This window comes from Canis lupus, chromosome 26, assembly GCF_048164855.1.
Source record: "Canis lupus baileyi chromosome 26, mCanLup2.hap1, whole genome shotgun sequence".
In the NCBI taxonomy this organism is placed as follows: Eukaryota; Metazoa; Chordata; class Mammalia; order Carnivora; family Canidae; genus Canis; species Canis lupus.
In genome coordinates, this window is record NC_132863.1 from 24530316 (window position 1) to 24557500 (window position 27185).

Below are 27185 nucleotides of genomic sequence, written 5' to 3' on the forward strand. Positions count from 1 at the left end.
CCCACTGCGCACATCTGGACGCGTCCACTCACGCTGCAAGTCTCAGTTTTCCCCTTGTAAAAGAGGGGTACTCATTCCCAGCCCACACCTTGGGAGGATTTGTGGGGTTGCTGTCTGTGAAGAACAGAGCCAGGCTGGCATTCAGCAAGGGCTCAGCGAGTGTTAGCTGTTGACAGTGTTTCATTGTGATCATCCAGTGCGAGCAGTTCTGACTGCCCCATTCTCACTGGGTCTCGGGCCCTTGCCTCCACGGTGCCTCAGTTTTCTGCTCTCACAAAGGAGGAGCGCCGCCTGCCCTCCCTCCTAGAGTTCTGATGAGGATGGACAGCCCCCAGCACATGACTGTCATGCTATAGAGAGACTCGAAAAAGAGGAGACCCCAGATGTAGGAAAATCAGTTTGAAGCTTTGGACACTGGGAGCAAGAATCCTTCAAATGGAAAAAAAGAACTGGACCAGGAATGGAAAACAGCCTCACTATGAGACTGAGGCCCATTCCCTGGGCTCCCACTGGCTGCCTCTCCCCATGTTCCAAAAGTGATGCCAGGCTGACTCGGAGCGTGGGCCCCCGGCCTCGGCTCTGCTCATGAACCCATGAAGTCTTGAGTAATATCCCCATCTCAAGTTTTTCTCTGTTTAACTTGTCTATCAAGTAGCTTAACTGTCCCACCTACTAATGTGATTGGCAATTATTTACTTTGGAGAGCCCTGAAAGACACCACCAAATCACAGAATTCTGAATTATCTAGAAACCCAGCATCCGATCGCATCATCTGATTGCACATTTCCTGATTTGCACACTATAAAAGACGCTACCTCCGTGGCAGAAGCAAGCAGGAGAGGGAAGGGGAGAGCAGGAGAGCCACCAGGACCTCTGAGAAGCCCAGGTGAGATCCGCTCATCCCACACCTGCTCCGCCATCCTGGGTGGCAGGGCTGCCAGGCTCCTTGCTGTGGGGTGGGCACTGGCTGGCTGCATTTAGGATCGCTCACTTGGAGTCTTTTTCAGAGGGATTTTCAGAGGAATAGGAATGGCCATTTACTCTGCTCCCCTGAGAGACCAGTGATATTGATGTAAGGTTTGAATGTGGAAATGTAGAAAAGAGGATTTGGTGGTGATGGGGAGCATGTGGTTGTGTGTGAAGGTTCGCTCACGAGCATGTTCTTCTTAACTCTAAATCAAAATCTCTATGGCAGGAATTTTACCTTGAGGTTTCCATTGTGGACTCAGACCATCATCTACAAACCACCTAAAATTCACCCTCATTTTGTACATTTTGATGCACTTTTCTGGGAAGAGTGTCCTCAGCTTCCATTGCATTCATAAAAGGTCTGTTTCCCAAAAGAGATTCAGAGAATGCAATCTAAGTTGACCTCCCCAGGGAGGCCACAACTGGCTCTTTGGACCAGAAAGCCCTTTCGATTCCAGCCAGTCACAGCAACGATAGTGCTGCTTTGTCTGAATCAGCCAGTTGATGGAATTTTGCCCAAAGAAGCTTTCAACACCTTTGCTGGCTGCCAAATAGGCCTATGAGAGGAGGTGATATGTGGGAGGAAACAGTGCAAAAGGCAGCCAGATGTCAGGGGTTGCACCTAAATTTTGTTCAGGTTAGCTTGAGAGAGAAGAGAAAGGTATAGAACAGACAGTGTGGGGACTCCTGGGTGGCTCATTCAGTTAAGTGTCTGCCTTTGGCTCAGGTCATGATCCTAGGGTCCTGGATTGAGTCTCATATTAGGCTCTGGACTCAGCAGGGAGCCTGCTTATCCCTCTCCCTCTGCCCCTCACCCCTGCTTGTGCTCTCTCTCTCTCTCTCCCTCTTTCTCTCTGCTCTCTCTCAAATAAATAAACAAAATCTTAAAAAAAAAAAAAAGATCAGGGTGTACATTTGAAGAGGTCAGAGACCTATCTCCAACCACCAAGTTGCCATCAAATTGTTGTGTGACCTTGGGGAAGTCACTACTCCTTTCTGGCCCCGATTCTTTTTTTTTTTTTTTAAGATTGATTTTATTTATTTATTTATTTATTTATTTATTTATTTATTTATTCATGAGAGACACAGAGAGAGAGAAAGGTAGAGACACAGGCAGAGGGAGAAGCAGGCTTCATGCAGGGCTTCGTGCAGGGCTTCATGCAAGCCCGATGTGGGGCTCAATCCCGGGACCCCAGGATCAGGCCCTGAGCCAAAGACAGATGCTCAACTGCTAAGCCACCTAGGCATCCCATGGCCCCTTGATTCTTGTTATGCAATGAGGACTTCGAATGGCTCCAGGATCTCTCCAGCATTGGTCTGGATGAGATGGTGGCTATGAACATGTGACCTCTGATATTCTGTGATTTAATAGGGCTTCCACAAATCATCGCAATCTGGGTCCGGGCCAAAAGATTTTAATGGAGATAATGGCAAAGAAGCTCAGTCCCTCAGCTTTTTCATTTGCTTTGTCTAAAGAGGGAAAACTAGGGGCAATGATTCAGGCCATTGCAAGCAAGCCCAAATGGAGGGTAAATCTGATGGTCACTGAATTTAAACAGAGGCCTCTGGGTCAGACAAATCTGGCTTCAAATCCTGTCCCTATTTTGTGTTTACAATCTTGGGGGAAGTCACCTAAACTCACTAGACTGTCCTTTCCTCACTTGTGCAATGCAGGTGATAAATCCCCACATCTTCGGGGGTGGTTAAGATAAAATCAATTACTGAGCATGAAGTACGCAGATGAATGCCTGGCCCAGAGGAAATGCTAGGTAGTGTTAGCTATTACTATTCACTCTCTGGTGTTCTGGAGGTCGGGGGCAGATGGTGGATGAATTCCTCTCTGATATACGTGCTAGCTGGACCCATCATTCTGTCCACAGATACCAAGAGTAAAGATGTTTCAAACTGGGGGCCTCATTGTCTTCTGTGGGCTGCTGGCCCAGACCACAACCCTGCTGGAAGCCCTGTCTTTGCCCCTGGAACATACCCTGTTTTTGGAGGCGACTCCAGGCCAGGACCCAAGTCCCACAGATCTTGCTGGAGACTTAACAGATGGTGAGAGTTTGTGACAACCTCTTTCAGGGGTGTGTGTGTGTGTGTGTGTGTGTGTGTGTGTGTGTCCAATGGTTCGATGCAGGGAGGGAGGCAGGGATGATTGGGGGTGAGGGGCTGAGGATCTGTAATTATCAGATTTGACCCCCAAGGATCCACCCCTGTACCCATTTTTAGGCCTCAGCAGTGGCCTGCTCTCTGGGGGTCTATTGGACATTCTCGAAAACCTTCCACTTTTGAACATCCTGAAGACTGGAGGAGGCACTTCTGGTGGCCTGCTTGGGGGCCTGCTTGGGAAAGTGACTTCAATGGTCCCCCTCCTGGACAGTATCATTGAGTGAGTAGTCATAGGCCTTGGTCCTCCACACACCAGAAAATCTCTGTTGGAGATCTGGGCCCCCAGGCAGTGGCCCCAGAGGAGAGAGAGGGGTGGTCTGAACATGAGGCCAGGACTCGTGTGAGATCCTTCCCACAGCCTGGCAAGAACACCAGTCCTCTTGAATCAGTGATTGCCCCCAGTCCTGAAGCATATCTTGTGTCCTCAGCATCATCCATAGTCCTTATGACAATGCTTTAAAGTGCAATTAATCTCCAATTTAGAGATGGTAAAACTGAAGCACAGAAATGTGCCTGTGCTCACACAACTAGAGTGGTACAGAGCCAGGGATCTAGGTCTAATTAAGTTCAAAGGCGAGGCCTTTCCACTGCACTGTGGTAATTCTGTTCTCCTCACCTATGGAGAACACAGGTGGCCTTTGATGTAAACAAGAAAATATAAGCTACTCTCCTTGATGACATCCTCAATGTAATGGCCACTGAACAGTCTGATGTGGGGTTTCCCATGAGACTCCTGAGAGCTCTCTAAGCAAGTATAGCAATAATGGGAAGCTTGATGCCAGGGAGCTTCCAAAGCTGGGTCCTTGATAGGACTGGATCAAAGCCATCTCTAAAATTCCCACCCACCCATATGCTTGCCCCTGACTTGGAGACAGACAGACAGCCTTGAGTTTGATTTCCAAATGCACCACGTACCTGCTGGGTGCCAGAGAATAGGATGCTTGGTCTCTCTGGGCTTGGTTTCTCCATCTGTAAAATGGAGATCATGGTACCCACAGAGAAAAACTGTCGGGAGGACTGGAAACAATGTAATCACCTGCCACAGTTGTTGTGAGGTCGGCTCATGGAAGAGCCTTGCTTCCATCCTCTGTCTCCATTCTCTCCTACTTCCTGCTCCTTGATTGCCATGGTAATCATTGTTGACTGACTTGCCACTGAAGGTGATGGTTACTCCACTTGCCCATCCCCATCCATTCATCCATTTATCCATCCATCCATTTGTCCATCCTCTCTTCCACATAACCAGTTACTCTCCCATGGGTCTGCCTACCTACTCATCCATCCACAAAGTGAACCAATATGGAGTAGCCTCCTTATTTGTAAGACTCTGAGTTGGCGTGCAGAATACAAACAATCCAGACACAGCCTCCACCCTGAATACCTCAGAGACTTGAGATGAGGAGAGGGCCATGGTGTGTCAGGATCTGACCTAGTGCAGAAGTTGGGAAACACTAATCTCCCTGCAAATCTCCCTGCTTAATGGGTGAGGCCAGAGGGGTGGCTTCTCCTGCCCAGGAACAATATCAATGGTATGACTCAGAACCATGTGGTTTTTGCTGCAAGATGCCACTCTTGTCTCCCCCATCTCACCTCATGGGTAGCTCCTCTTCTGGAATGAGTACAATTGGGTTAAAGGTGGTTTCCAGGTTTGGGGCCAAAGGAACTAATATTCCTCCTTCCAATGTTGCTTATTGGACAGATTGAAGATCACTAACCCCCAGCTGCTGGAACTTGGACTTGTGCAGAGCCCTGATGGTCATCGTCTCTATGTCACCATCCCTCTAGGCATAGTCCTCAATGTGAATACGTGAGTGAGTCCCAAGGGAAGATGGGAGGGTGGCTCTCCAAAGGAGACCCTGATGACCATGGGTAGCCATAAGGGAGGTGTTGGGAGTCTGACAGATGCAAATGCAGCAAACTTTCTCCTCTGCAGGCCCCTGACCAGCAGTCTGGTAAAGCTGGCTGTGAAGTTAAACATCACTGCAGAAATTTTAGCTGTGAAAAATGATCAGGGGAAGATTCATCTGATTCTTGGTGACTGCACTCACTCCCCTGGGAGCCTGCAAATCTCCCTGCTTAATGGGTGAGGCCAGAGGGGTGGCTTCTCCTGCCCAGGAACAATATTGATGGGATGATGGCTAGATGGCTGGGAAGATGGAACAATGGGAGTGGGGATTAGTGGGAGGCTGGGAGGGTGGGAAAATGAATAGGAGGGAGGGAAGACAGATGGATGGATGGGTGGATAGATGGATGGATGGATAGGTAAATGGGTGGGTAAATAGCCACTATCTCTTCTTAGCTGGGCTGGCCAATTTTATGCTCATTAGGCAATAAAAAAATCTGAGTTCAAGCTCATTGACCAGAGGGGCATGCAAAGGTGGAAAGATTCTTGTATGGACAGTGCTTTCCCCACATAGAGTCTCTTGTATGAACTTGGACAGTGCTTCCCCATGTAGAGTCTCAGCTTGGTCTGATAACTGTAAGATGAGAGCTGCATTGGAGTTCTTGAGTGAATCCACTAAGATAATAAGTATGAAAGTGCTTTATCCCAGTATGAGGTAAAATAGCTATGCAGCCTACCTGGGTTACTTCTTTCATTTACCTGCTAAAAGGGAGAATGAATTATGCATAATATGTAGAAGTCATCCCATAATGGTTACCATTTCCTAAACACATATATTGTGTTTCACATGTATCATCTCACTGAACCCTCATGACAAGTATATACTAAGCACTGTTCATCCATGTATAGGAATTCTACTGAATTCCTAGTGTCTGCTGGAACTAGGTGTTTAAACTACACGTGCCTATCATGTGCAAAGCTGTGTAGGGTGCCACTCCCTGTGAATAGGCGCCCTGGTGTTTGCTGCGCAAGGGTGTGAGTGGACAAGGCCCCATTTCGGTCACTTAGTACTGAGACTGATGTGGGCACAGTGGCCGCACATACCATCCCCAGGCCTCTGCACCACCCCATGGATTTTTTTTTCTTTTAGATTTGCTCCCCTCCCTGTTCAAAGTCTTGTGGACAGTCTCAGCAGCTTCTTGAATAAAGTCCTTCCTGAGCTGGTACAGGGCGAGGTAAGCGGGGGCGGGGGGCAGGGAGTGGCAGCTCCTGATCTTTGGGTCTCAGAGCTTCTCGGGCTGAAAGAAGGCCCTGGAGTAAGCTTTTCTGAGCCCCTCAGTTTGTTATGTATATACCATCTATCATCTACCTGTCCACTGATTCACTTGTTCGTGTTTCTTCTTTCTATCCTGCAAATTGCAGTGGTTGGATCCTGCTCTGGGCTGAGCCCTGTGCATGTCCACACCACAGCTGAAAGGAACTGTCCCCTGCCCCAAGAATCTTCCAGTCCACTCCCACTGTGGCTATAGACAGGCATTCTTACAGCCTATGCTTGGGTGCCTCCTACAATTCGAAATTTACCCCTCCTGGAGCAGTTCGCCCTATTATGGCACACAGGTGTCATATCACATGGTGAACCCTGGCTCGGTGTGTGATTGGGCACTTCACGTACATGCCTCCATTTCTCCTTCTGCCCGTGTGAATGTGTAAGCATCTATCTGTGAGATGGCTTAGAACCAAACAGTCTCAGACACAGAAAAATGACAGAGAATCTCCCCCCAGAGAATCCATCCTGGGGCTGCTGCAGTTCCCAGGGCCTCCCTCCAGGTACTGCTTTGCCCAATGCCTCTCTTTGCTCCCTGGGTCAGGTATGCCCTCTGGTCAATGAGGTTCTCAGTGAGTTGGACGTCACCTTGGTACATTCCATTGCTGGTAAGTACCCCTTCCCAAGGCCTCTCTCTCCCTCTTCAGAAGTAGCGATCTCCCCCAAGGAGCTCTATCCCTGCACACCACAGGAGAGAGCTAGATCCTTCCAGCCTCAGCTCTCCCTTTTTCAGGTTTCTTTTTGCCTTGAATTATCCAGATAATGTTGAGGGCTGGGCCCTGCCTCCCTCATCAGCCCTGACACTGAGAACAGCTGGGCTGTTTGGTAGAACGAGGGATTGTCCCTGTCAACCTTTGCCTGAGCTTAGTTGGATGACCAAAGTTCCTGCTCCCCAGCCCCAGGCTTCAGGGGGAGTGTAGGATATCCCTCAACTCCTTCACACTGAGATCGTCATTCTGGCCTGCATCTTCCAGAGTTACTGATCCATGGGCTGGAATTTGTCATCAAAGTCTAAGCCTTCTGGGAAAGGGACCCGGCTACTGTTGAACTGGTGAGTGCCTTTCCCCAATCCCCAGGATTTGGGTGCTGCTGTAGGAGGCAGCAGGGGGCTTGGGACAAGTGCTGTTCAAAGAGAGACAAAGAGCCATGTAGACATTCCCAAAGATGCACAGAGAAGTCTACAGAAATGCTGATGGAGGTGGAGAGACTCAGGTAGCACCACAACACAGCCACAAAGAGAAACATGCATGGCTGTGGATACATACACACACACACACACACACACAAGTACATGTGGATAGAAAGAGTCCCCGAACCCCAAGTCTAGGCCTCCCTTGTGGCTGAGACAAGACCAGACCCTAGCCTTAGAGTCTCAGCCCCCTCCCCTTCTCTGGAGGGCATGTTTGATGATGGGCCCATACCAACAAGAGTCAGTGACCTCGAGTCTCCATTTGGATGGTGGCTTCTCCCAAAAGAACAATTTCCTTTGCTCAATCCACTCTCTTCCCAGCTTCCAAGGGCTCACAGAAGGCTGACCCATGTCCTGGACAGTGACACGGCCACTGCTTGTGGACCAGAGGAGCTTTCTCTCCAAGGAAACCCCACTCTCCCTCCTTCCCCACCAAACATGTGTTACAGCCCATGTTCTTCACCAAATAAAGTTGCTCTTTCTCTGCACCGGGGACCTTGTCATGCTTCACCCTCATTCGAGGGCTAATAGATTGGGAAGAGCCCTGGCCTGGGTGGTTGGAGCCATAGAACAGAGTGTGGAGCTTACATTGTAGAACTTTATGGTCTTAAGCTAGACACGGAGATGTTCAGAGGAGGGGGGATTTCAGAGTAACTGCTCTAGTGTCCTCAGGAGGAGTGTATGAGGGGTTGAAGGTAGGTGTAACACTCTAGGCAGAGATGAGGACACACAAGTCTACCACACAAGAAGCAAAACATCAGATCTGAGAGATGTTCAGGAGTGGACCTGAGTGTAGGTGAGGGAGCAGGTGAGGTGCAGGTTGCTGTCCATATCTCAGGTAGAAGAGTCTGAAGGTGACTGGGGATGTGGGAAGATGAAGTGATTCCAGCAGGAAGATTATGCCTTCAGCTGTGGCCATGCTGAAGGAAGTGCCTGGGAGACCCAGGGGAGATATCCAGGAACCCGATGGATACACAAATCATCCACCATTCCTCTTTTGCTCGCTGGCATCCAGTCATACTGACTTCCTTTCTGTTTTCTCAGCAAGAGGATATGAAAAATGACAAAGAGGAAGTGTAGGAGGCAGGACAAACTGGTCCACATTGTTCATTGCTCATAGACATAGAGAAGGGCCATTGGAGAAGCATATGATAAGATTATTGATGCCATGGGTGAGAGTCCTATTTTTGGAAGAAGAAGCCTGATTTTCAGAAACTGAGAAGAGGAAAGGATTAAAGGAAGGAAAGACTGAGTGCAAAGAAGATTTATGAAAAATTGGAGACAAGAATAAAGAACAGGACTACTCAGGCTGGGGAAGGTTGTCCCCTCAAATAAAAACTAAATATGCCATCATTGTTTGTGGCCCTTAAAAGACTAGTGCAACCATGTCGTTACACAAATGAGGGTACTGAGGCCTTGAGATATATGTGAATGACTTGCACAAGCCACAGTTTGACAAAAAGACAAATCAAGGGCTGAAACATTCCAGACTGCACAGAAAACTTCTCCCTTGTGCTCTAGGAGACCCCACTGACCTTGTGACAAGGAGCAGATTCAGGTTGGTGTTTCTCAACCCTTGTCAAACATGTGTCAACATGCCTAGACTTAGCACCATCCCCACCTACTGCTGTCACCAGCCAATACGGCATAGTGGGAAGACAGCCTAGAGTTCAGAACTGCAAAGTTTATTGTAGGAAACCAGCATGTGTGTTCTGGCAAGGGAATGGAAGGAAGAATTTTCCACAGCCACAGAACTAGAATACTTCTGGGCTCAGGATGAATAGTTACATTTCCTAAGCAGCTGAATGATCATCATGAATGTCTGTCTACCTAGTCGAGTGATCTGAAGCACCACTTTCCAGACTGGAAACTAGCAATTAGGACCTGACAGGGTTTGAGAAGAGTCCAGGCATTAGTTACTCTTAAGTCCTCTTTTGGGCAGGCATTAGGTCAATACTGAGTGTCCCCCTTGGCTGAGATTCCAAGAATCAAGCTGAGTAAGGACAGGCACACACCTGGTACCATCAACCCTGGTCCTGCTGCCCTCTGACCAAACTGCTTTCCCTTCTGGACACACATTCACTGCCTGTCTCTGAATACTAGTTTCCCACTGCTCCCCTCCAAAATTAAAATTGTTAGAACCAGCTTTTTCAGAACTCTTGAAATTAACCAAAGGCTTGCAGCAATCTGGGGTGTGTTTATTCAATAAAAATTGCTGAATCTTGGTAAGAACAATGTGCTTTGTGGTGTCTTCTTTTACCCTAGTCCCATCTCCTACTCTCCATAGAAGACTTGAAAACCCAAAGCCTATAGTCTTGGTGAAAATCAGTAGCCTGGAAGCCTCTGGACAGGAAGTATTGGAACAACGTCAAAACCTCATCCCCAGAATACCATCATTATTTGATCTGCCTCGTTAGTTCCCTGGAAGATCCTACTCTCAAGGCTCTCTTTATTTGACTCAGAGTTCACCCAGTATAAACAGCCTCTTTTCCAAGGACGTTTGTCAAAATGACAGATCTAAAGACTGGGAGTTTCTAACTCTCAAGCCAGTCTACACTCAGGTTTCAGCAATTTGTCATAATTACACTTTAAGTATTCCTACCCAGCAGCCTCTACTTCAGGTAAGCTGATCTTGGCTGTAATTCGATGTGTTCACCTATCTCTCCAGACCAGGGGATGGCAGTTTGCCCTCTGACTTCCATTCCCTGACAGGACGAAGAGAGTGGCTGACTGTCCACGTTGAGTTCTTTTCTTGTTGTGAGGATGGGAGTATTCACCTCCAAGCTCTTTACATGCTGGTGCTGAGATGGGAAGTCTGAGGTTTTTATACTTTTCACCAGTTATGTTTGATTCCCTGGAGGATGGGCCTCCCAGGATTCTCATACCACCATCCAGAAAGTGAGACTTCATTAAAAATTGTCAACCATTATTTCTTCACATTTATTTCCCACACCATTCTTTTCTCATTCTGAGACTCTTGTGACATGAAAATAGACCTCTCGCTAGAGTCCAACTGCTCCCTGAGGCTCTGTTCATTTCTTTCAGCTATTCTTCTTCCTCTCATTCAGATTGGATCCATCTCCAATGTGTCGTTGCACTAGACATTTTTTTTATTTTTTTATTGGAGTTCAATTTGCCAACATATAGCATAACACCCAGTTGCACTAGACATTTTTAACATCATGTTATGAGACTGGATCTTACTTAAATCCTATGGAGAATGTTTGGGGTGGGTTGGTTTGGGTTAGCATGCAAATTACCCAGTTAGATTCAGGCTAACCCAGTTAGGTTCAAATTCCAACCCACCTTCTGCAGGTGGTGTTTTTATAAAGAGGATTTCCTTCACTGTCTTATGTGTAGGGGACCCCCTTCCTACTTCTTGGGATCAGAAAGAGAGGACTTCTCTTGGAACTTCTTGTATTCACGCCTGTGTGTAGTTCCATGCCTCACATTGCTCTTGAGTCCAGGACAAAAGATATGGGAGGGAGAAAAACCCAGGAAACTCACCTGTGAGTCATTCATTCTTTCAGGTATGACTCCCTTCCTTGGTCCACCTGCTGCCACTTATGTTTCAGACCCCTCAGAGAGCCACCTCATTCACTGTGTCCAGGGTTTTCATTTCATTCTGAAGGAAAGACAAAGTAAAGGAAGTTTCCTTCCACCCATCTCAACTCTCCAATCCGCATAACCAGATGGGCTTTCGGCACATAACAGTGGACTACCAGTGACTTAACCAAGAACCCTCCTGGTCATAATATTTTTACTAGAACAGATGACTGCAGCCTCTGGTGCCTGGTATGTATTATTTACCTGGCAAGTGTGTTCTTCTCAGTCCCCACCAGATAACCACTTAAGAGGCAATTTGCATTCACTTGGGATGGACCATGGCACACATTCGGTCTTTTCCCTGTTCTGTCACAAAATACAGTCTAAAGGGGTCCCCTCATGTTCATGTTCTGGCTACCACTTCTGTATAACATACCACCCCAAGATTCAGTGGCTTAAACAGCAGTACTTATTTCATGATGGTTCTTGGTTTCTGTGAGTGAGAAATTCAGAAAGGGCTCAGGATGAAGTTCTGGTTCATAATCTCTGCAATTGCAGCTTTACTTGTCATCACTTCCTTTAATCCTCCACATAGCCCTTTGAGGGAGGTACTCTTACGATTGGCCTCTCTTTACAGAAACACAGAGAAGGTAAATTAAGTCCCTGAAGTCACCAGCTGGGGCAGGTGGGGCTGGAGCAGGAGCAAGGCAGCCAGACCCACAGAAGGGAGATCAGAGGATTGGTCCTTCATCCCCATCTCCCTCCCCCTCCAACCCCCACCCTGCTCCCCAACATGATCCCATGACCCCCACAGGCATTGCAAGGAGAGGCAGGAAGAGCCACAACAGATTTGTATTGAGCCCCAAACTCGGTGCCAGGCTCTGCTCTAAGCATTTGTTGTAGGTTAATTTCATTAATCCAATAGCCCTGGAGGGTTGTGTTGTTATTGCCCCCACTTCACTGCGAAGCCTGAGACCCAGAGAGATGAGGTCACTTGCCCAAGGACACGCAGCTGGTAAACATGGAGTCAGGATTCAAACCCAGGCTGTCTGGCTCTGTAGGCTGTATCTGGTCTCTAGATAAATCCATCCACAGTCCCTGGGGTGAAGTAGTCCCCCCTCTTAAAGGGAGCATCAAAGAATTTGTAGGAAGACCATTTAAAGGGGGAATATTAAATAAATAAAGGTGAGGCACCTGGGTGGCTCAGTCAGTTAAGTATCTGCCTTCACAAGGAAGGAAGCTGAGAAAAACAAAAGACCATGAGGAAAGTTTAAGGAAAATAAATGATAGCCTCAGAAGGAAAAAAATCTATGTATAATTGAGAGCACCAAGAGGGACAGAGGGCCAGAAAGCATATTTGAACAAATCATAGCTGAGAACTTCCCTAATTTGGGGAGGGAAACAGGCATTCAGATACAGGAGATAGAGATGTCCCCCCCAAAATCAATAAAAAACGTTCAACACCTCAACATTTAATAGTGAAACTTGCAAATTCCAAAGATAAAGAGAAAATCCTTAAAGCAGCAAGAGACAAGAGATCCCTAAATTATGGGGAGAAATATTAGATTATCAGCAGACCTCTCCACAGAGCCCTGGTAGGCCAGAAAGAGCTGGCAGGATATATTCAGGGTACTAAATGAGAAGATTTAGCCAAGAATACTTTATCCAGCAAGGCTCTCATTCAGAATAGGAGAGATAAAGAGCTTCCAAGATAGGCAGAAATCGAAAGAAAATGTGACCACCAAACCAGCTCTGCAAGAAATATTAAGGGGGACCCTGTAAAAGAAAGAGGAAGCCCAAAGAAATAATTCACAAAAACAGGGACTGATTGGGTATTATGATGACACTAAATTCATATCTTTCAATAGTAACTCTGAACGTGAATGGGCTAAATGATTCCATCAAAAGGCACAGGGTTTCAGAATGGATAAAAAAGTAAGACCCATCTATTTGTTGTCTACAAGAGACTCGTTTTAGACCTAAGGACACCTACAGTCTGAAAATGAAAGGTTGGAGAACCATTTACCATTCAAATGGTCCTCAAAAGAAAGCTGGGGTAGCAATCCTCATATCAGATAAATTAAAGTTTACCCCGAGGACTGTAGTAAGAGATGAAGAGGGATGCTATATTATACTTAAAAGGTCTATCCAACAAGAGGAACTAACAATCATGAATATTTATGCTCCTAATGGGGCATAAATATGGGATCTGCCAAGTATATCAATTAATAACCAAAGTAAAGACATACTTAGATAATAATACACTAATAGTAGGAGACTTCAACACGGCACTTTCTGCAAATGACAGATATTCTAAGCACAACATCACCAAAGAAACAAGAGCTTTAAATGATACACTGGACCAGATGGATTTCACAGATATTTACAGAACTTTGCATCTGAATGCAACTGAATACACATTCTTCTCAAGTGCACATGGAACTTTCTCCAGAATAGACCACATACTGGGTCAAAAATCAGGTCTCAACCTATACCAAAAGATTGGGATTGTCCCCTGCATATTTTCAGACCATAATGCTTTGAAACTAGAACTCAATCACAAGAAGAAATTTGGAAGAAATTCAAACACGTGGAGGTTAAAGACCATCCTGCTAAAAGATGAATGGGTCAACCAGGAAATTAGAGAAGAATTAAAAAGATTCATAGAAACTAATGAAAATGAAGATACAACCGTTCAAAACCTGGGATACAGCAAAAGCAGTCCTAAGAGAGAAATACATCGCAATACAAGCATCCCTCAAAAAATTGGAATAAACTCAAATACACAAGCTAACCTTGCACCTAAAGGAACTGGAGAAAGAACAGTAAATAAAACCTATACCAAGCAGAAGAAGAGAGTTAATAAAGATTTGAGCAGAACTCAATGAAATAGAGACCAGAAGAACTGTAGAACAGATCAACACAACCAGGAGTTGGTTCTTTGAAAGAATTAATAAGACAGATAAGCCATTAGCCAGCCTTATTAAAAAGAAAAGAGGAAAGACTCAAGTTAATAAAATCATGAATGAGAAAGGAGAGATCACAACCAATACCAAGGAAATACAAATGATTTTAAAAACGTATTATGAACAGCTATACACCAATAAATTAGGCAATCTAGAAGAAATGGATGCATTTCTGGAAAACCACAAACTACCAAAACTGGAACAGGAAGAAATAGAAAACCTGAACAGGCCAATAACCAGTGAGGAAATTGAAGCAGTCATCAAAAACCTCCCAAGACACAAAAGTCCAGGGCCAGATGGCTTCCCTGGGGAATTCTATCAAACATTTAAAGAAGAAACAATACCTATTCTACTAAAGCTGTTCCGAAAGATAGAAAGGGTTGGAATACTTCCAAACTCGTTTTATGAGGCCAGCATCACCTTAATTCCAAAACCAAAGACCTCACCAAAAAGGAGAATTATACACCAATATCCCCGATGAACACAGATGCAAAAATTCTCAACAAGATACTATCCAATAGGATCCAACAATACATTAAGAAGATTATTTACCATGACCAAGAGGGATTTATCCCTGGGATCAAGGTTGGTTCAACACTTGTAAAACAATCAACGTGATAGATCATATCAACAAGAGAAAAAACAAGAACCATGTGATCCTCTCAATAGTTGCAGAGAAAGCATTTGACAAAATACAGCATCCATTTCTGATCAAAACTCTTCAGAGTGTAGAGATAGAGGGAACATTCCTCAGCACCTTAAAAGCCATCTATGAAAAGCCCACAACAAATATCATTCTCAATGGGGAAACACTGGGACCCTTTCCCCTAAGATCAGGAACAAGACAGGGATGTCCAGTCTCACCACTGCTGTTCAACATAGTACTGGAAGTCCTAGCCTCAGCAATCAGACAACAAAAAGACATTAAAGGCATTCAAATTGGCAAAGAAGTCAAACTCTCCCTCTTCGCAGATGACATGATACTGTATATGGAAAACCCAAAAGACTCACCCCAAGATTGCTAGAACTCATACAGCAATTCAGCAGTGTGGCAGGATACAAATCAATGCCCAGAAGTCAGTGGCATTTCTATACACTAACAATGAGACTGAAGAAAGAGAAATTAAGGAATCAATCCCATTTACAATTGCACCCAAAAGCATAAGATACCTAGGAATAAACCTATCCAAAGAGGTAAAGGATCTATACCCTAAAAACTACAGAACACTTCTGAAAGAAATTGAGGAAGACACAAAGAGATGGAAAAATACTCCATGCTCATGGATTGGAAGAATTAATATTATGAAAATGTCAATGCTACCCAGAGCAATTTACACATTTAATGCAATCCCTATCAAAATACCATGGACTTTCTTCAGAGAGTTGGAACAAATAATCTTAAGATTTGTGTGGAATCAGAAAAGACCCCAAATTGCCAGGGGAATATTGAAAAAGAAAACCAGAGCCGGGGGCATCACAATGCCAGATTTCAAGTTGTACTACAAAGCTGTGATCATCAAGACAGTGTGGTACTGGCACCAAAACAGACACATAGATCAATGGAACAGAATAGAGAATCCAGAAGTGGACCCTCAACTCTACGGGCAACTAATATTCGACAAAGCAGGAAAGAGTACCCACTGGAAAAAGGACAGTCTCTTCAATAAGTGGTGTTGGGAAATTGGACAGCCACGTGCAGAAGAATGAAACCAGACCATTCTCTTACACCAAACACAAAGATAAACTCAAAATGGATGAATGATCTAAAGGTGAGACAAGATTCCATCAAAGTCCTAGAGGAGAACACAGGCAACACCATTTTGAACTTGGCCACAGCAACTTCTTGCAAGATACATCTATGAAGGCAAGGGAAACAAAAGCAAAATGAACTATTGGGACTTCATCAAGATAAAAAGCTTCTGCACAGCAAAAGAAACAGTCAACCAAACTAAAAGGCAACCTACAGAATGGGAGAAGATATTTGCAAATGACATATCAGATAAAGGACTAGTATCCAAGATCTATAAAGAACTTATTAAACTCAACAGCAAAGAAACAAACAATCCAATCATGAAATGGGCAAAAGACATGAAGAGAAATCTCACAGAGGAAGACATAGACATGGCCAACAAGCACATGAGGAAATGCTCCGCATCACTGGCCATCAGGGAAATACAAATCAAAACCACAGTGAGATACCACCTCACACCAGTGAGAATGGGGAATATTAACAAGGCAAGAAACAACAAATGTTGGAGAGGATGTGGAGAAAAGGGAACCCTCTTGCACTGTTGGTGGGAATGTGAACTGGTGCAGCCACTCTGGAAAACTGTGTGGAGGTTCCTCAAAGAGTTAAAAATAGGTCTGCCCTACAACCCAGCAATTGCACTGCTGGGGATTTACCCCAAAGATACAGATGCAGTGAAACGCTGGGACACCTGCACCCCGATGTTCATAGCAGCCATGTCCACAATAGCCAAACTGTGGAAGGAGCCTCGGTGTCCATTGAGAGATGAATGGATAAAGAAGCTGTGGTCTATGTATACAATGGAATATTCCTCAGCCATTAAAAACGATGAATTCCCACCATTTGCTTCGACGTGGATGGAACTAGAGGGTATTATGCTGAGTGAAGTAAGTCAATCGGAGAAAGACAAACATTATATGATCTCATTCATTCGGGGAATATAAAAAGTAGTGAAAGCAAATAAAAGGAAAAGGAGAGAACATGAGTGGGAAGTATCAGTGAGGGAGACAGAACATGAGAGACTCCTAACTCTGGGAAACGAACAAGGGGTGGTGGAAAGGGAGGTGGGCGGGGGGACGGGGAGACTGGGTGACGGACATTGAGGGGGGCACTTGACGGGATGAGCACTGGGTGTTATGCTATATGTTGGCAAATCGAACTCCAATAAAAATATATATATATACCAAAAAAAAAAAATCTGCCTTCAGCTCAGGTCATGATTCCAGGGTCCCGGGATCGAGCTCCACATTAGGCTCCCACCTCACTGGGGAGTCTGCTTCTCCCTCTCCCTCTGCCTGCTGCTTCCCCTGCTTGTTCATTCATTCTCTCTCTCTCTCTCTCTCTCATAAGTAACTAGAATCTTCTAAAAATAAAATAAATAAAGTTAATGGTGGCTGGTATGTGGTAGAAGTTCTGGAGGTGAAATGTGAGCAACTGGAATCTAGGGAGCTTGGGGATCTGTCCTCCAGCGCCTGACCAGCCTGGCTGCTGGGGCACCCAAGTCCCCAGGATCCTAGCCTTGCACCAGTGCTCGCACACATGTCCTGTGACCACTAGGAGGAGCTGCTGTAAGGTAACCCAGCAAACATCTTGAAGATTAATATTTATTCAGCACCTTGCTAAACCCTTTCAATGCAAGGTGTTGTTTTTTTTTTTAATCCTCACGAGATGAAGCCTCTAAGGCTCAAAATCATACAGCTTGTAAGCAGCGGATCCAAAATTCAAATTCCAGCAAACTCTTGAGCCTAAGCTTTTTGCCAGGGGTTGCAAACTTAGGATCCTCCAGCCAAATCTGATACGTTGTTTTTCGTTTTTACCTTAAATTACTTTAGGGCAGCCCAGGTGGCTCAGCTGTTTAGTGTCACCTTCAGCCCAGGGCCTGATCCTGGAGACCCAGAATCGAGTCCCATGTCAAGCTTCCTGCATGGAGCCTGCTTCTCCCTCTCCCTGTGTCTCTGCCTCTCTCTCTCTCTCTCTCTCTCTCTCATTAATAAATAAAAATCTTTGAAAAAAATTACTTTAAATGCTGATTTTTTCCTCCACCTCAATGTGATTGTAAATGCATTCACCATTTCCCTGAGCCCTGTCACACCACCCTATGCTCTTAAACACTTGGTCCCTAAAAAATAGGGTTGCCAAATTTGTCAACCAAAACTAGACACCCAGTTAAGTTTGAATTTCAGATAAACAACAATGAGTAATTTTCGTAAGCACATCCCAAATATTGCAAGAAATATACCAAGCTGTGCTCGCTTCGGCAGCACATATACTAAAATTGGAACGATACAGAGAAGATTAGCATGGCCCCTGCGCAAGGATGACACGCAAATTCGTGAAGCGTTCCATATTTTTTAAAAAGAAAACCATATCTGGGGGCATCACAATGCCAGATTTCAGGTCGTACTACAAAGCTGTGGTCATCAAGACAGTGTGGTACTGGCACCAAAACAGACACATAGATCAATGGAACAGAATAGAGAATCCAGAAGTGGACCCTGAACTTTATGGGCAACTAATATTCGATAAAGGAGGAAAGACTATCCATTGGAAGAAAGACAGTCTCTTCAATAAATGGTGCTGGGAAAGTTGGACATCCACATGCAGAAGAATGAAACTAGACCACTCTCTTGTACCATACACAAAGATAAACTCAAAATGGATGAAAGATCTAAATGTGAGACAAGATTCCATCAAAATCCCAGAGAAGAACACAGGCAACACCCTTTTTGAACTCGGCCATAGTAACTTCTTGCAAGATACATCCACGAAGGCAAAAGAAACAAAAGCAAAAATGAACTATTGGGACTTCATCAAGATAAGAAGCTTTTGCACAGCAAAGGATACAGTCAACAAAACTCAAAGACAACCTACAGAATGGGAGAAGATATTTGCAAATGACATATCAGATAAAGGGCTAGTTTCCAAGATCTATAAAGAACTTATTAAACTCAACAGCAAAGAAACAATCCAATCATGAAATGGGCAAAAGACATGAACAGAAATCTCACAGAGGAAGACATAGACATGGCCAACATGCATATGAGAAAATGCTCTGCATCACTTGCCATCAGGGAAATACAAATCAAAACCACAATGAGATACCACCTCACACCAGTGAGAATGGGGAAAATTAACAAGGCAGGAAACAACAAATGTTGGAGAGGATGTGGAGAAAAGGGAACCCTCATACACTGTTGGTGGGAATGTGAACTGGTGCAGCCACTCTGGAAAACTGTGTGGAGGTTCCTCAAACAGTTAAAAATATACCTGCCCTACGACCCAGCAATTGCACTGTTGGGGATTTACCCCAAAGATACAAATGCAATGAAACGCCGGGACACCTGCACCCCGATGTTTATAGCAGCAATGGCCACGATAGCCAAACTGTGGAAGGAGCCTCGGTGTCCAACGAAAGATGAATGGATAAAGAAGCTGTGGTTTATGTATACAATGGAATATTCCTCAGCCATTAGAAATGACAAATACCCACCATTTGCTTCAACGTGGATGGAACTGGAGGGTATTATGCTGAGTGAAGTAAGTCAGTCGGAGAAGGACAAACATTATATGTTCTCATTCATTTGGGGAATATAAATAATAGTGAAAGGGAATATAAGGGAAGGGGAAGAAATGTGTGGGAAATATCAGAAAGGGAGACAGAACGTAAAGACTGCTAACTCTGGGAAATGAACTAGGGGTGGTAGAAGGGGAGGAGGGCGGGGGGTGGGAGTGAATGGGTGACGGGCACTGGGGGTTATTCTGTATGTTAGTAAATTGAACACCAATAAAAAATAAATAAATAAAATAAATATACCAAGCTAAAAAATTATTCATCTAAAATTCAAATTCAAATAAACTTGTATTTTTTCTGGCCAAAATAATTTTAAAAACTTCCTGTATTTTTTCCGGCAACCTTAACCTACAGGCAAAGATCCTACATATACCCTACAGGCACTTATAACTCCTGCCCTGAACTTCATTCCCCCACAGAAGGGAATTTTTTTGAGCATCTACTTCATGCTAGTGACTTCATGGTACTAGAAGTATCTCTGATAAAGATACCACGTGGAATTTCTGACAAACCCCAATAAGGGAATCACAGAGAAGACAGCTAGAATTCTGGGTCAAGGCTACACTATCTTCAGCAGCAATCTGTATACTATTAGAAAAACAGTCCCTGACATGTGACTGAGTGCTGGTAGAGAAGGGGCACCTGATCATAGGGCATCATCAAGTGACCCTGCGACCAGAACTTATCATGCACCCGGCATGTTATTCACCAAGTCATAAAATCAGGCAGGACCAACAACAATCCATCATCAGATAGAAGCGGTATGTCTAGTTTGGGCTTAAGAAGATCCAGTGGGCATAATTAAGCTGCATGATGCAGCTCATGTCACCTGTGTTACCTCCTAGTATTGCACCAACACATCTTCAGTTCACACCTACGGCCATAGGAACATTCCCCATTACCAGCTGATGGAGAAAAACCAGAGCTCACAATAGCCCCGCTCAGGGGTGCCATTGGCAAAGCAATGAGAGTAACTCCTCTCCGGGGGCTAAGCTGTAGGCAGCGCACTTGGTCATCCACATTGAGAAAAGAGAAAAATAACCAAATATTTAGTCTCACAGGCTGAGGCAAATGACTTAATAGCTTAGTCAGGAACCTGGAAGAAATAAGATTTAAAGATCGGGTGCACTGAGGCTAATCTAGTTAACTGCCATTGAACATATGACCTGTCAACAGGGACCAACCCCGAGCTCCCGATATGATAGCATCCATTCAGATGGCCGGTTAGCCACTTGGGCCAGCGGAAGCACAGAAGATCAGTGCAATTTCGAATGGATAGTAGAGGAGGGGACTCTGAGTATCAGTCAAGGACTCATAGTGGCAGGGCCTCTAGTTAGTATTGTGAGTTTCCCACAAGCTACGCCTACCTCAGTCTGCTAAGGCAACCATAACAAAATACTACAGACTTGATGGCTTAAACCACAAAGCCAGAAGTCCAAGATCAAGGTGTGGGCAGGATCGGTTCCCCCAAGGCCTCTCCCCTTGGCTCAGAGATGGTTGCCTTCTTAAGGCTGCTTCACATGATTATCCCTCTGTGCCCCTGACACCTCTCTGTGTCTCCTAATCACCTCTTCATCTAAGGACATCAGTCAGATGGGGTCAGGGCCTCCCAATGGCCCCATTTTAACTTAATTGCCTATCTGAAGGCTCTGTCTCCAAATATAGTCAGAGTCTGAGATACTCAGGATTGGGGCTTCAACATAGGAATTTAGGAGGAATATGATTCAGCCCATAACAATGATCACCCAGAATCCTGGAGCAGCTGTGCCTAGAGAGTATGCACTTAAAATGACAAGCAAGGTGAGATGCCTGGGTGGCTCAGTGGTTGAGCATCTGCCTTTGGCTCAGGTCCTGATCCTGGAGTCCTGCATTGAGTTCCCCAGAGGGAGCCTGCTTCTCCCTCTGCCTATGTCTCTGACTTTTTCTGTATGTCTCTCATGAATAAATAAATACAATCTTTGGGGGAAAAAAGAAAGAAAGAAAAAATGAATGACAAGCAAGGCAATCTGAGCGGTGCACGGATGGCCCACCCACACTGGCACTGCCCCGCCCAGATCCTCCTTACTGGGCACCAACCCCCAGCTACAGTCAGCGTTGGCCACTAACGACTCACAGCCACCCCCTTCGCTAGAGAATTGCCTCCATGCCTCAAGATGCTTCCTTCCTTAACAGTGATCAGAGCCTCAGTAGAAATAGCTGGAAGGGACCATGGAGGCATGAGGAGGAAGTGAATTCATGCAGGGGAGGTGCCCATCACTGAACATAAAGGGGAAAAGTTACAGAATGATATGTCCAATGAAATGAAATACTGAAACTCTATATCTGATGTGGGAAAATCACCAACACATGTTAGCAAAGGATAAGGGGAACAAGGTGCAAAACACAAGGTAATTTGATCCTTCTATGATTCCTGTAAAAGGAGAAGCTCTTTCTGGAAGGATAGATGAGGAAGTGTGTATAGTGATGAAAGCTCCAGGCAATGGAGTGGGTTGAGACAGGAGAATATATATCTGTGCTTCACTCAACATCCTTCTGTAACTGGTGGAATATTATCCCATTCATGTATGACTTTTCCCTCAACATTTCATTATTATAAAAATATTCAAACATACAGGAAATTTGAAATAATTGCATAATAAGCACCTACATGTCTATCACCTAGTTTCAAAAATGAACAGTTCACTATGCTTGCCCTATCACCTGTGTGTCCATCCCTCCATCCATCCAAGCATCCTATTTTTGATGCATTTCAAAGCAAATTGCAGATGGCAGTTCGCTTTATCTTTAAACACTTCAGGCTTCGTTTCATTAACTAGAGCTCAACATTTGCTTATGTTTTTTTAACTTTAAGATAAAAGTTATATAGCATGAAATGCACAAATCTTTAAGTCTATTTATGTATCTTCTTAAAATCTGTTTCTTAAATTAAAAAAAGAAAGTGCAGCTACTGGCATCCATTGATCCATTCTCAGTCAGCACTTTTGGAGCCCCTACTGCACCACACAGTGTGGCAGGGTGCTGGGGTGACACAGTGGACGTGACAAAGTTGTAGTGCCCATGAGCTCATCGTCCAGGGTGGGCGACATACATTCAGCACATAAATGAATAAGTAGAAAGGATCACCTAAGGCCGTAATGGGAGCTGTGAAGGCCAGAAAGTGCAAGGATGTAATGCAGAGAGCTTGGGGCTGTGAGTGGAAAGAGCAGGAATAAAATGCCAAAAGGCCCATAGGTGGGGGCCAGGTGAGCAGATGCCTGAGTGGTGAGAAGATGCACAGACACCCGAGCTTCTTTGACACATCCTATCCTGGCTGTTTTCTGGGGCAAGCCTCCCGGCCTCCCTAGGCCTCGGTTCTCTGGCCTGTGTCACAGGGCCAGAGATCTTTCCCTGTGGGGTTGTTGGGTGGGGAGCTGCTGCGCTGCCCCTCAGGCCAGCACCCGGACACACACGGCGCCCCCTGCCCCTGGTAGTGCTGTTAAATGCACCCCAAGCCCCTGTGTAGCCACCTCTGCACTCGATGCTGGAAACACAGGAATGAGTCAGACGGGTGTCTTCTCTCGTGGAGTTGCCAGTCTGGAGGGTGAAGCGACTACAGAAAGGGGTGATCAGAGCTGCAGGAGAAACAGCTGGAAAGCATCTTCATGGCACTGGGGAGGAAATGACTTCCTCTCATGAGCTGTCCAGGACAGTCTCAGAAAGGAGGTGACACGGCAGGTCTAAAAAGACAATTGGGAAGTCATCAGGTGAGCAAGGGTAGGAGCATGTTCCAGGCTGGAGAACCAGTCACATGAAAGCAGAGAAAAATGAACTGACCTGATCCATGCAGGAAAAACACATGCTCAGGTGAACATAGTAGGAAAATTAAAGGGGAGGCTGGCCAGGGAAGGTCAGGACCTCGGAGGACTCAGGGCTGAGGCTGAGAGCTGGACTTTCTCCCAAGAGCTATACCAAGCCAGGGACACACTTTAGGGAAAGATGGTATCAACACCATCCACCAGAAAGACTAAAAGGAAAAGGACTGACCGCACCACATGCTGGTGCCAGAGTAGAGCCACCAGAATTCTCACATGCTGCAGGTAGAAATGTAAAATGACACTAATGTTACAGGAGGGCAGATGGGTCTAGCTATGGCTAACCATGCAGACGGCAAATTTGAGGGGGCTAGGCCAAACCCCGGGGAGGCCAGCGAGGAGGTTGCTGCAACTAGTCACCCCAAGCAAGAAATGGTGGGGCCAGAGGTGAGGCCAGGCCATGGAGGGGAGAGCAGGCCAGAGACACCGTTGGTGGGGGCAGAGACTCAGGAGGCAAGAGGAGGCAGTGAAGAATGAGTGGAAATAGGCCAGAAGCCAGGCTCTCTGTGCAAGGAAAGTCTGGAATGGCCTCTCCCAGGGGAGAAGCAGGGTGGGAAGCAGGGGTGGGGTGGGGTGAGGCAGTGCATCCTGAATATAGCTTTCCAACCCAGTGATGCCCCCACCTTCAGGTGGGTCTGCTGGTTCTCCTTTCTCCTCTCCCGGAGGCCGAGTGACTAAGTGAGTAAATGTTAGCCCAGGAACCTAATCCCACGTGGGTGACTTCGAGCGAGGTACCTGGTGAGCCCCCCTGCTTCCCTCCTGGGCCCCAGGATATCAGGATAAGCAAAATAAGTGAAGGAGATTAAGAGGGACAAACTTACAGTTACAAAATAAATAAGTCATGGTGATAAAAGATACAGCCTAAGGAATATAGTCAATAATCTTGTAATAAAATTGTATGGTGACAGATGATAACCACATTCATGGTAAGGCATTGTGTAATGTAGGAAAATGCTGAATCACTATGTTGTACACCTGAAACTGATATTCTCTGTCAACCATACTTCCATTTTTAAAAAGTGAAAAAAAATGTTCCATAGAAACTATATTCACAATAATCCTGAACTGGAGACAGCCAAATAGGAGGGAGAATGAAGACACAGATGGCACATCCATACAGTCTTGTGCATCCAGAAAAAGGACCAACCTACCAGTGGCTGCAACACGTGGATGAGTATCAGAAATGCTAGGCTGAGCGAAAGAGACACAGTAGAGTACACACTGTATGTTCCATTTATGTGAAGACCAAGAACAGACAAAAGTAAGTTAAGATGGTTTAAAAGAAAAATCATAACCTACCCCCGTGGGGGCTCAGGGGAATTGGCTACAGGGCATAAGGGAAATTTTGGGGGTGATGGTGAAATTCTGCATCGTGAAAGGGGTTTGGGTTATAGAGATACATGTATTTGTCAAATCTCAGGAAACGGACATGGAAGATCTATGCTTTTCATTATATGCTAGAATGTTTTCCACTGTAGCCCACAGACTAGGCAGTCCCCATGATCTCTTTAATGATTCCAGAGAATTCTCTGGCTAAAGATTGGTGCCACACCTGCTGGCCACTGCTGACCATTTAATCAAAAGTAATATTCCTACTGGGGCGCCTGAGTGATCAGTCGGTTAAGGGTCTGACTCTTGATTTCAGCTCAGGTCATGATCTCAGGGTCATGGGATCGAGCCCAACATTGGGCTCTGTGTTGTGTGTGGAGCCTGCTTGAGATTCTCTCTCTCCCTCTCCTTTGTCTCTCCTCCCCACCCCCACCTCACTCAGTTCTCTCTCTTAAAAAAAGAAAGAAAGAAAGAAAGAAAGAAGAAAGAAAGAAAGAAAGAAAGAAAGAAAGAAAGAAAGAAAGAAAGAAAGAAAGAAAGAAAGAAAAAGAAAAAATATATTCATACTGTACTTAACATTTTTCTAGGTCTTTCTGTGTGTGCCCTGTTCCTTAAGGGCTGTGATAATCGAGCTAGAGACAGCAGGTGCCTATCAGTCTGGGCCTGTCTGCTCTGAATAGTCAGTTCCACTGTGATCCTCAGACCCTTCTAGCCTCTAGTTACCTTGGTGATGTGATCATCAACCTTTTTGGAGACAGACTCAGGGAGCCAATCTTGGAGCCAGGGCAGATGTGACACCCACTTTCCCACGAGCACACAACTTTGACTTTGTTGGGTTGAACTTGGGGGCGTCATGGAGGAAACAGCTGGTGTTGGATGAACTCTTCCTCCTAGCTGAAAGCCCATTACAAACAAACGTCAGACCCTAGGTAATGACATACATGCCGAAGTACTTAGTGGGAAGGGGAATGACACCAGCAACTTATGAAACACATCTAACAAATAAGATGGATGGGCAGGATTTCCATGGTGGATAGTCGCTGTCATCTGTAAAACTAACTTTGCTTGTGTTTGAAAATTTTCATAAGAAAATGTTATGAGGAGGGGCAGATGGGTCTAGCTATGGCTAACCATGCAGACGGCAAATTTGAGGGGGCTAGGCCAAACCCCAGGGAGGCCAGCGAGGAGGTTGCTGCAACTAGTCACCCCAAGCAAGAAATGGTGGGGCCAGAGGTGAGGCCAGGCCATGGAGGGGAGAGCAGGCCAGAGACACCGTTGGTGGGGGCAGAGACTCAGGAGGCAAGAGGAGGCAGTGAAGAATGAGTGGAAATAGGCCAGAAGCCAGGCTCTCTGTGCAAGAAAAGTCTGGAATGGCCTCTCCCAGGGGAGAAGCAGGGTGGGAAGCAGGGGTGGGGTGGGGTGAGGCAGTGCATCCTGAATATAGCTTTCCAACCCAGTGATGCCCCCACCTTCAGGTGGGTCTGCTGGTTCTCCTTTCTCCTCTCCCGGAGGCCGAGTGACTAAGTGAGTAAATGTTAGCCCAGAAACCTAATCCCACGTGGGTGACTTTGAGCGAGGTGCCTGGTGGGCCCCCCTGCTTCCCTCCTGGGCCCCAGGATGCCAAGATAAACAAAGAGCAAGCTTCTGTCAGTTCAGAGAGTTTGTGAGTCCAGAAAAGCTGCAAAGATGTTCAAGAATTCGCTTTGTTTGAGTTTTAGAGCCTCTGCTGGTACCAATGGACACAATTGCCACGTGGTAAGACATTTGTAATGTGGCTTGCTCACACTCAGAAAGTGCTCCAAAGCACTTCTTGTTACATGATAGATAGCTTGGTGTGGGTCTTCCAGAAGCCGGGCTGCCTCCCACACCATCAATGGGAATGACAAAGTCATTCACCTTTTTATTTTTTCTTAAACCTTCCAATATGAAGGGCTGAGCAGAATGCTGGAACACCTTCAATACCTCTCCAACCGCTGGGCACTCTCTCCAGGCACCCTTAGCAGGCAACATGGCTGGCCAGAGTTCCACAACATGTTTCTGTTTGTTTTCACTGTGACTTTAGAAAAAATATGTCGCCTCTCTGAAGGGGACTCATCCAAAGCTTATCTGAAAAATGAGGATAAAACCGTGCCTACCACCAGGCATTGGTGTGGGGTTACATCATTAAATTGGTTAATAATGCAAGCAAACAGTGCATAAGTGCTCATTAAACTTACCTATAGCCATTAATATTCTCTGGAGCTGCTATCGTGTTGTGACGTCTGCTTTATGGGAAGCAGTGTTGGTTTTTCACTTTGGGTAGTGTTCTACAGTATCCTGTCAGAAATAGAAAATCTAACGTGATTTCACTTACCAAAATGCCTGTTGAGTAAATAGTAATCCTAGCCATTGGCAGATAGTGCAAACTGTGAAGGCAGGTGTGGAAGGCATGTGAGGACGTACCCAAACAACAGGTCTGTGGGAGATGGTGGCTGAAAGACTGAGCATGAGTTTCGGAGTCGGATGGACCAGAGTTCAGATCCTGACCTCTTGTCCCAGTACTTGTGTGACCTTGAGCAAGTCATCCTGCCTGCCTCCACCTCCATCTCCTTCTCTGTACAACAAGGGGAGTAGTAGCAAACTGAATGGCTAGAGGCTCAGTCTGGCGGGTAGTGAGCACTCGGAAATGGTAGGGCCATTCC

At 45.6% G+C, this 27185-nt stretch overlaps 1 protein-coding gene, 1 long non-coding RNA gene and 1 other non-coding gene across 4 annotated transcripts in view; 2 read left to right on the forward strand and 1 right to left on the reverse strand.

Moving 5' to 3' along the window:
• LOC140618323 (uncharacterized) overlaps positions 1 to 27185 on the reverse strand; it is a 117384-nt gene that overhangs the window by 32644 nt on the left and 57555 nt on the right. For both annotated transcript variants that reach the window (XR_012018497.1, XR_012018498.1), the window contains 4 exons: positions 26721 to 26820; positions 25228 to 25398; positions 22831 to 23040; positions 11002 to 11119 (listed from right to left, as the gene is read on the reverse strand). This is a non-coding gene — a long non-coding RNA (uncharacterized lncRNA). The remainder of the gene's footprint in view (positions 1 to 11001; positions 11120 to 22830; positions 23041 to 25227; positions 25399 to 26720; positions 26821 to 27185) is intronic.
• Positions 750 to 7987, forward strand: LOC140618320 (BPI fold-containing family A member 1-like). Its single transcript, XM_072800583.1, has 9 exons — positions 750 to 886; positions 2850 to 3024; positions 3199 to 3358; positions 4838 to 4945; positions 5072 to 5221; positions 6132 to 6216; positions 6850 to 6913; positions 7280 to 7356; positions 7816 to 7987. Exons 2-8 carry the CDS (start codon positions 2865 to 2867, stop codon positions 7318 to 7320), a joined length of 768 nt encoding a protein of 255 aa, XP_072656684.1. The 5' UTR covers positions 750 to 886; positions 2850 to 2864; the 3' UTR covers positions 7321 to 7356; positions 7816 to 7987.
• LOC140618885 (U6 spliceosomal RNA) lies at positions 17999 to 18105 on the forward strand. Its single transcript, XR_012018884.1, has one exon. It is a non-coding gene; the product is annotated as a U6 spliceosomal RNA (small nuclear RNA).

Excerpts from the sequence above, each read along its gene's own strand:
- LOC140618320 (XM_072800583.1), top strand. The coding sequence starts at position 2,865 with ATGTTTCAAACTGGGGGCCTCATTGTCTTCTGTGGGCTGCTGGCCCAG. Across the intron at positions 3,359-4,837 it reads CTCCTGGACAGTATCATTGA|ATTGAAGATCACTAACCCCC; the intron begins GTGAGTAGTCAT and ends CTTATTGGACAG. Across the intron at positions 4,946-5,071 it reads ATAGTCCTCAATGTGAATAC|GCCCCTGACCAGCAGTCTGG; the intron begins GTGAGTGAGTCC and ends TCTCCTCTGCAG.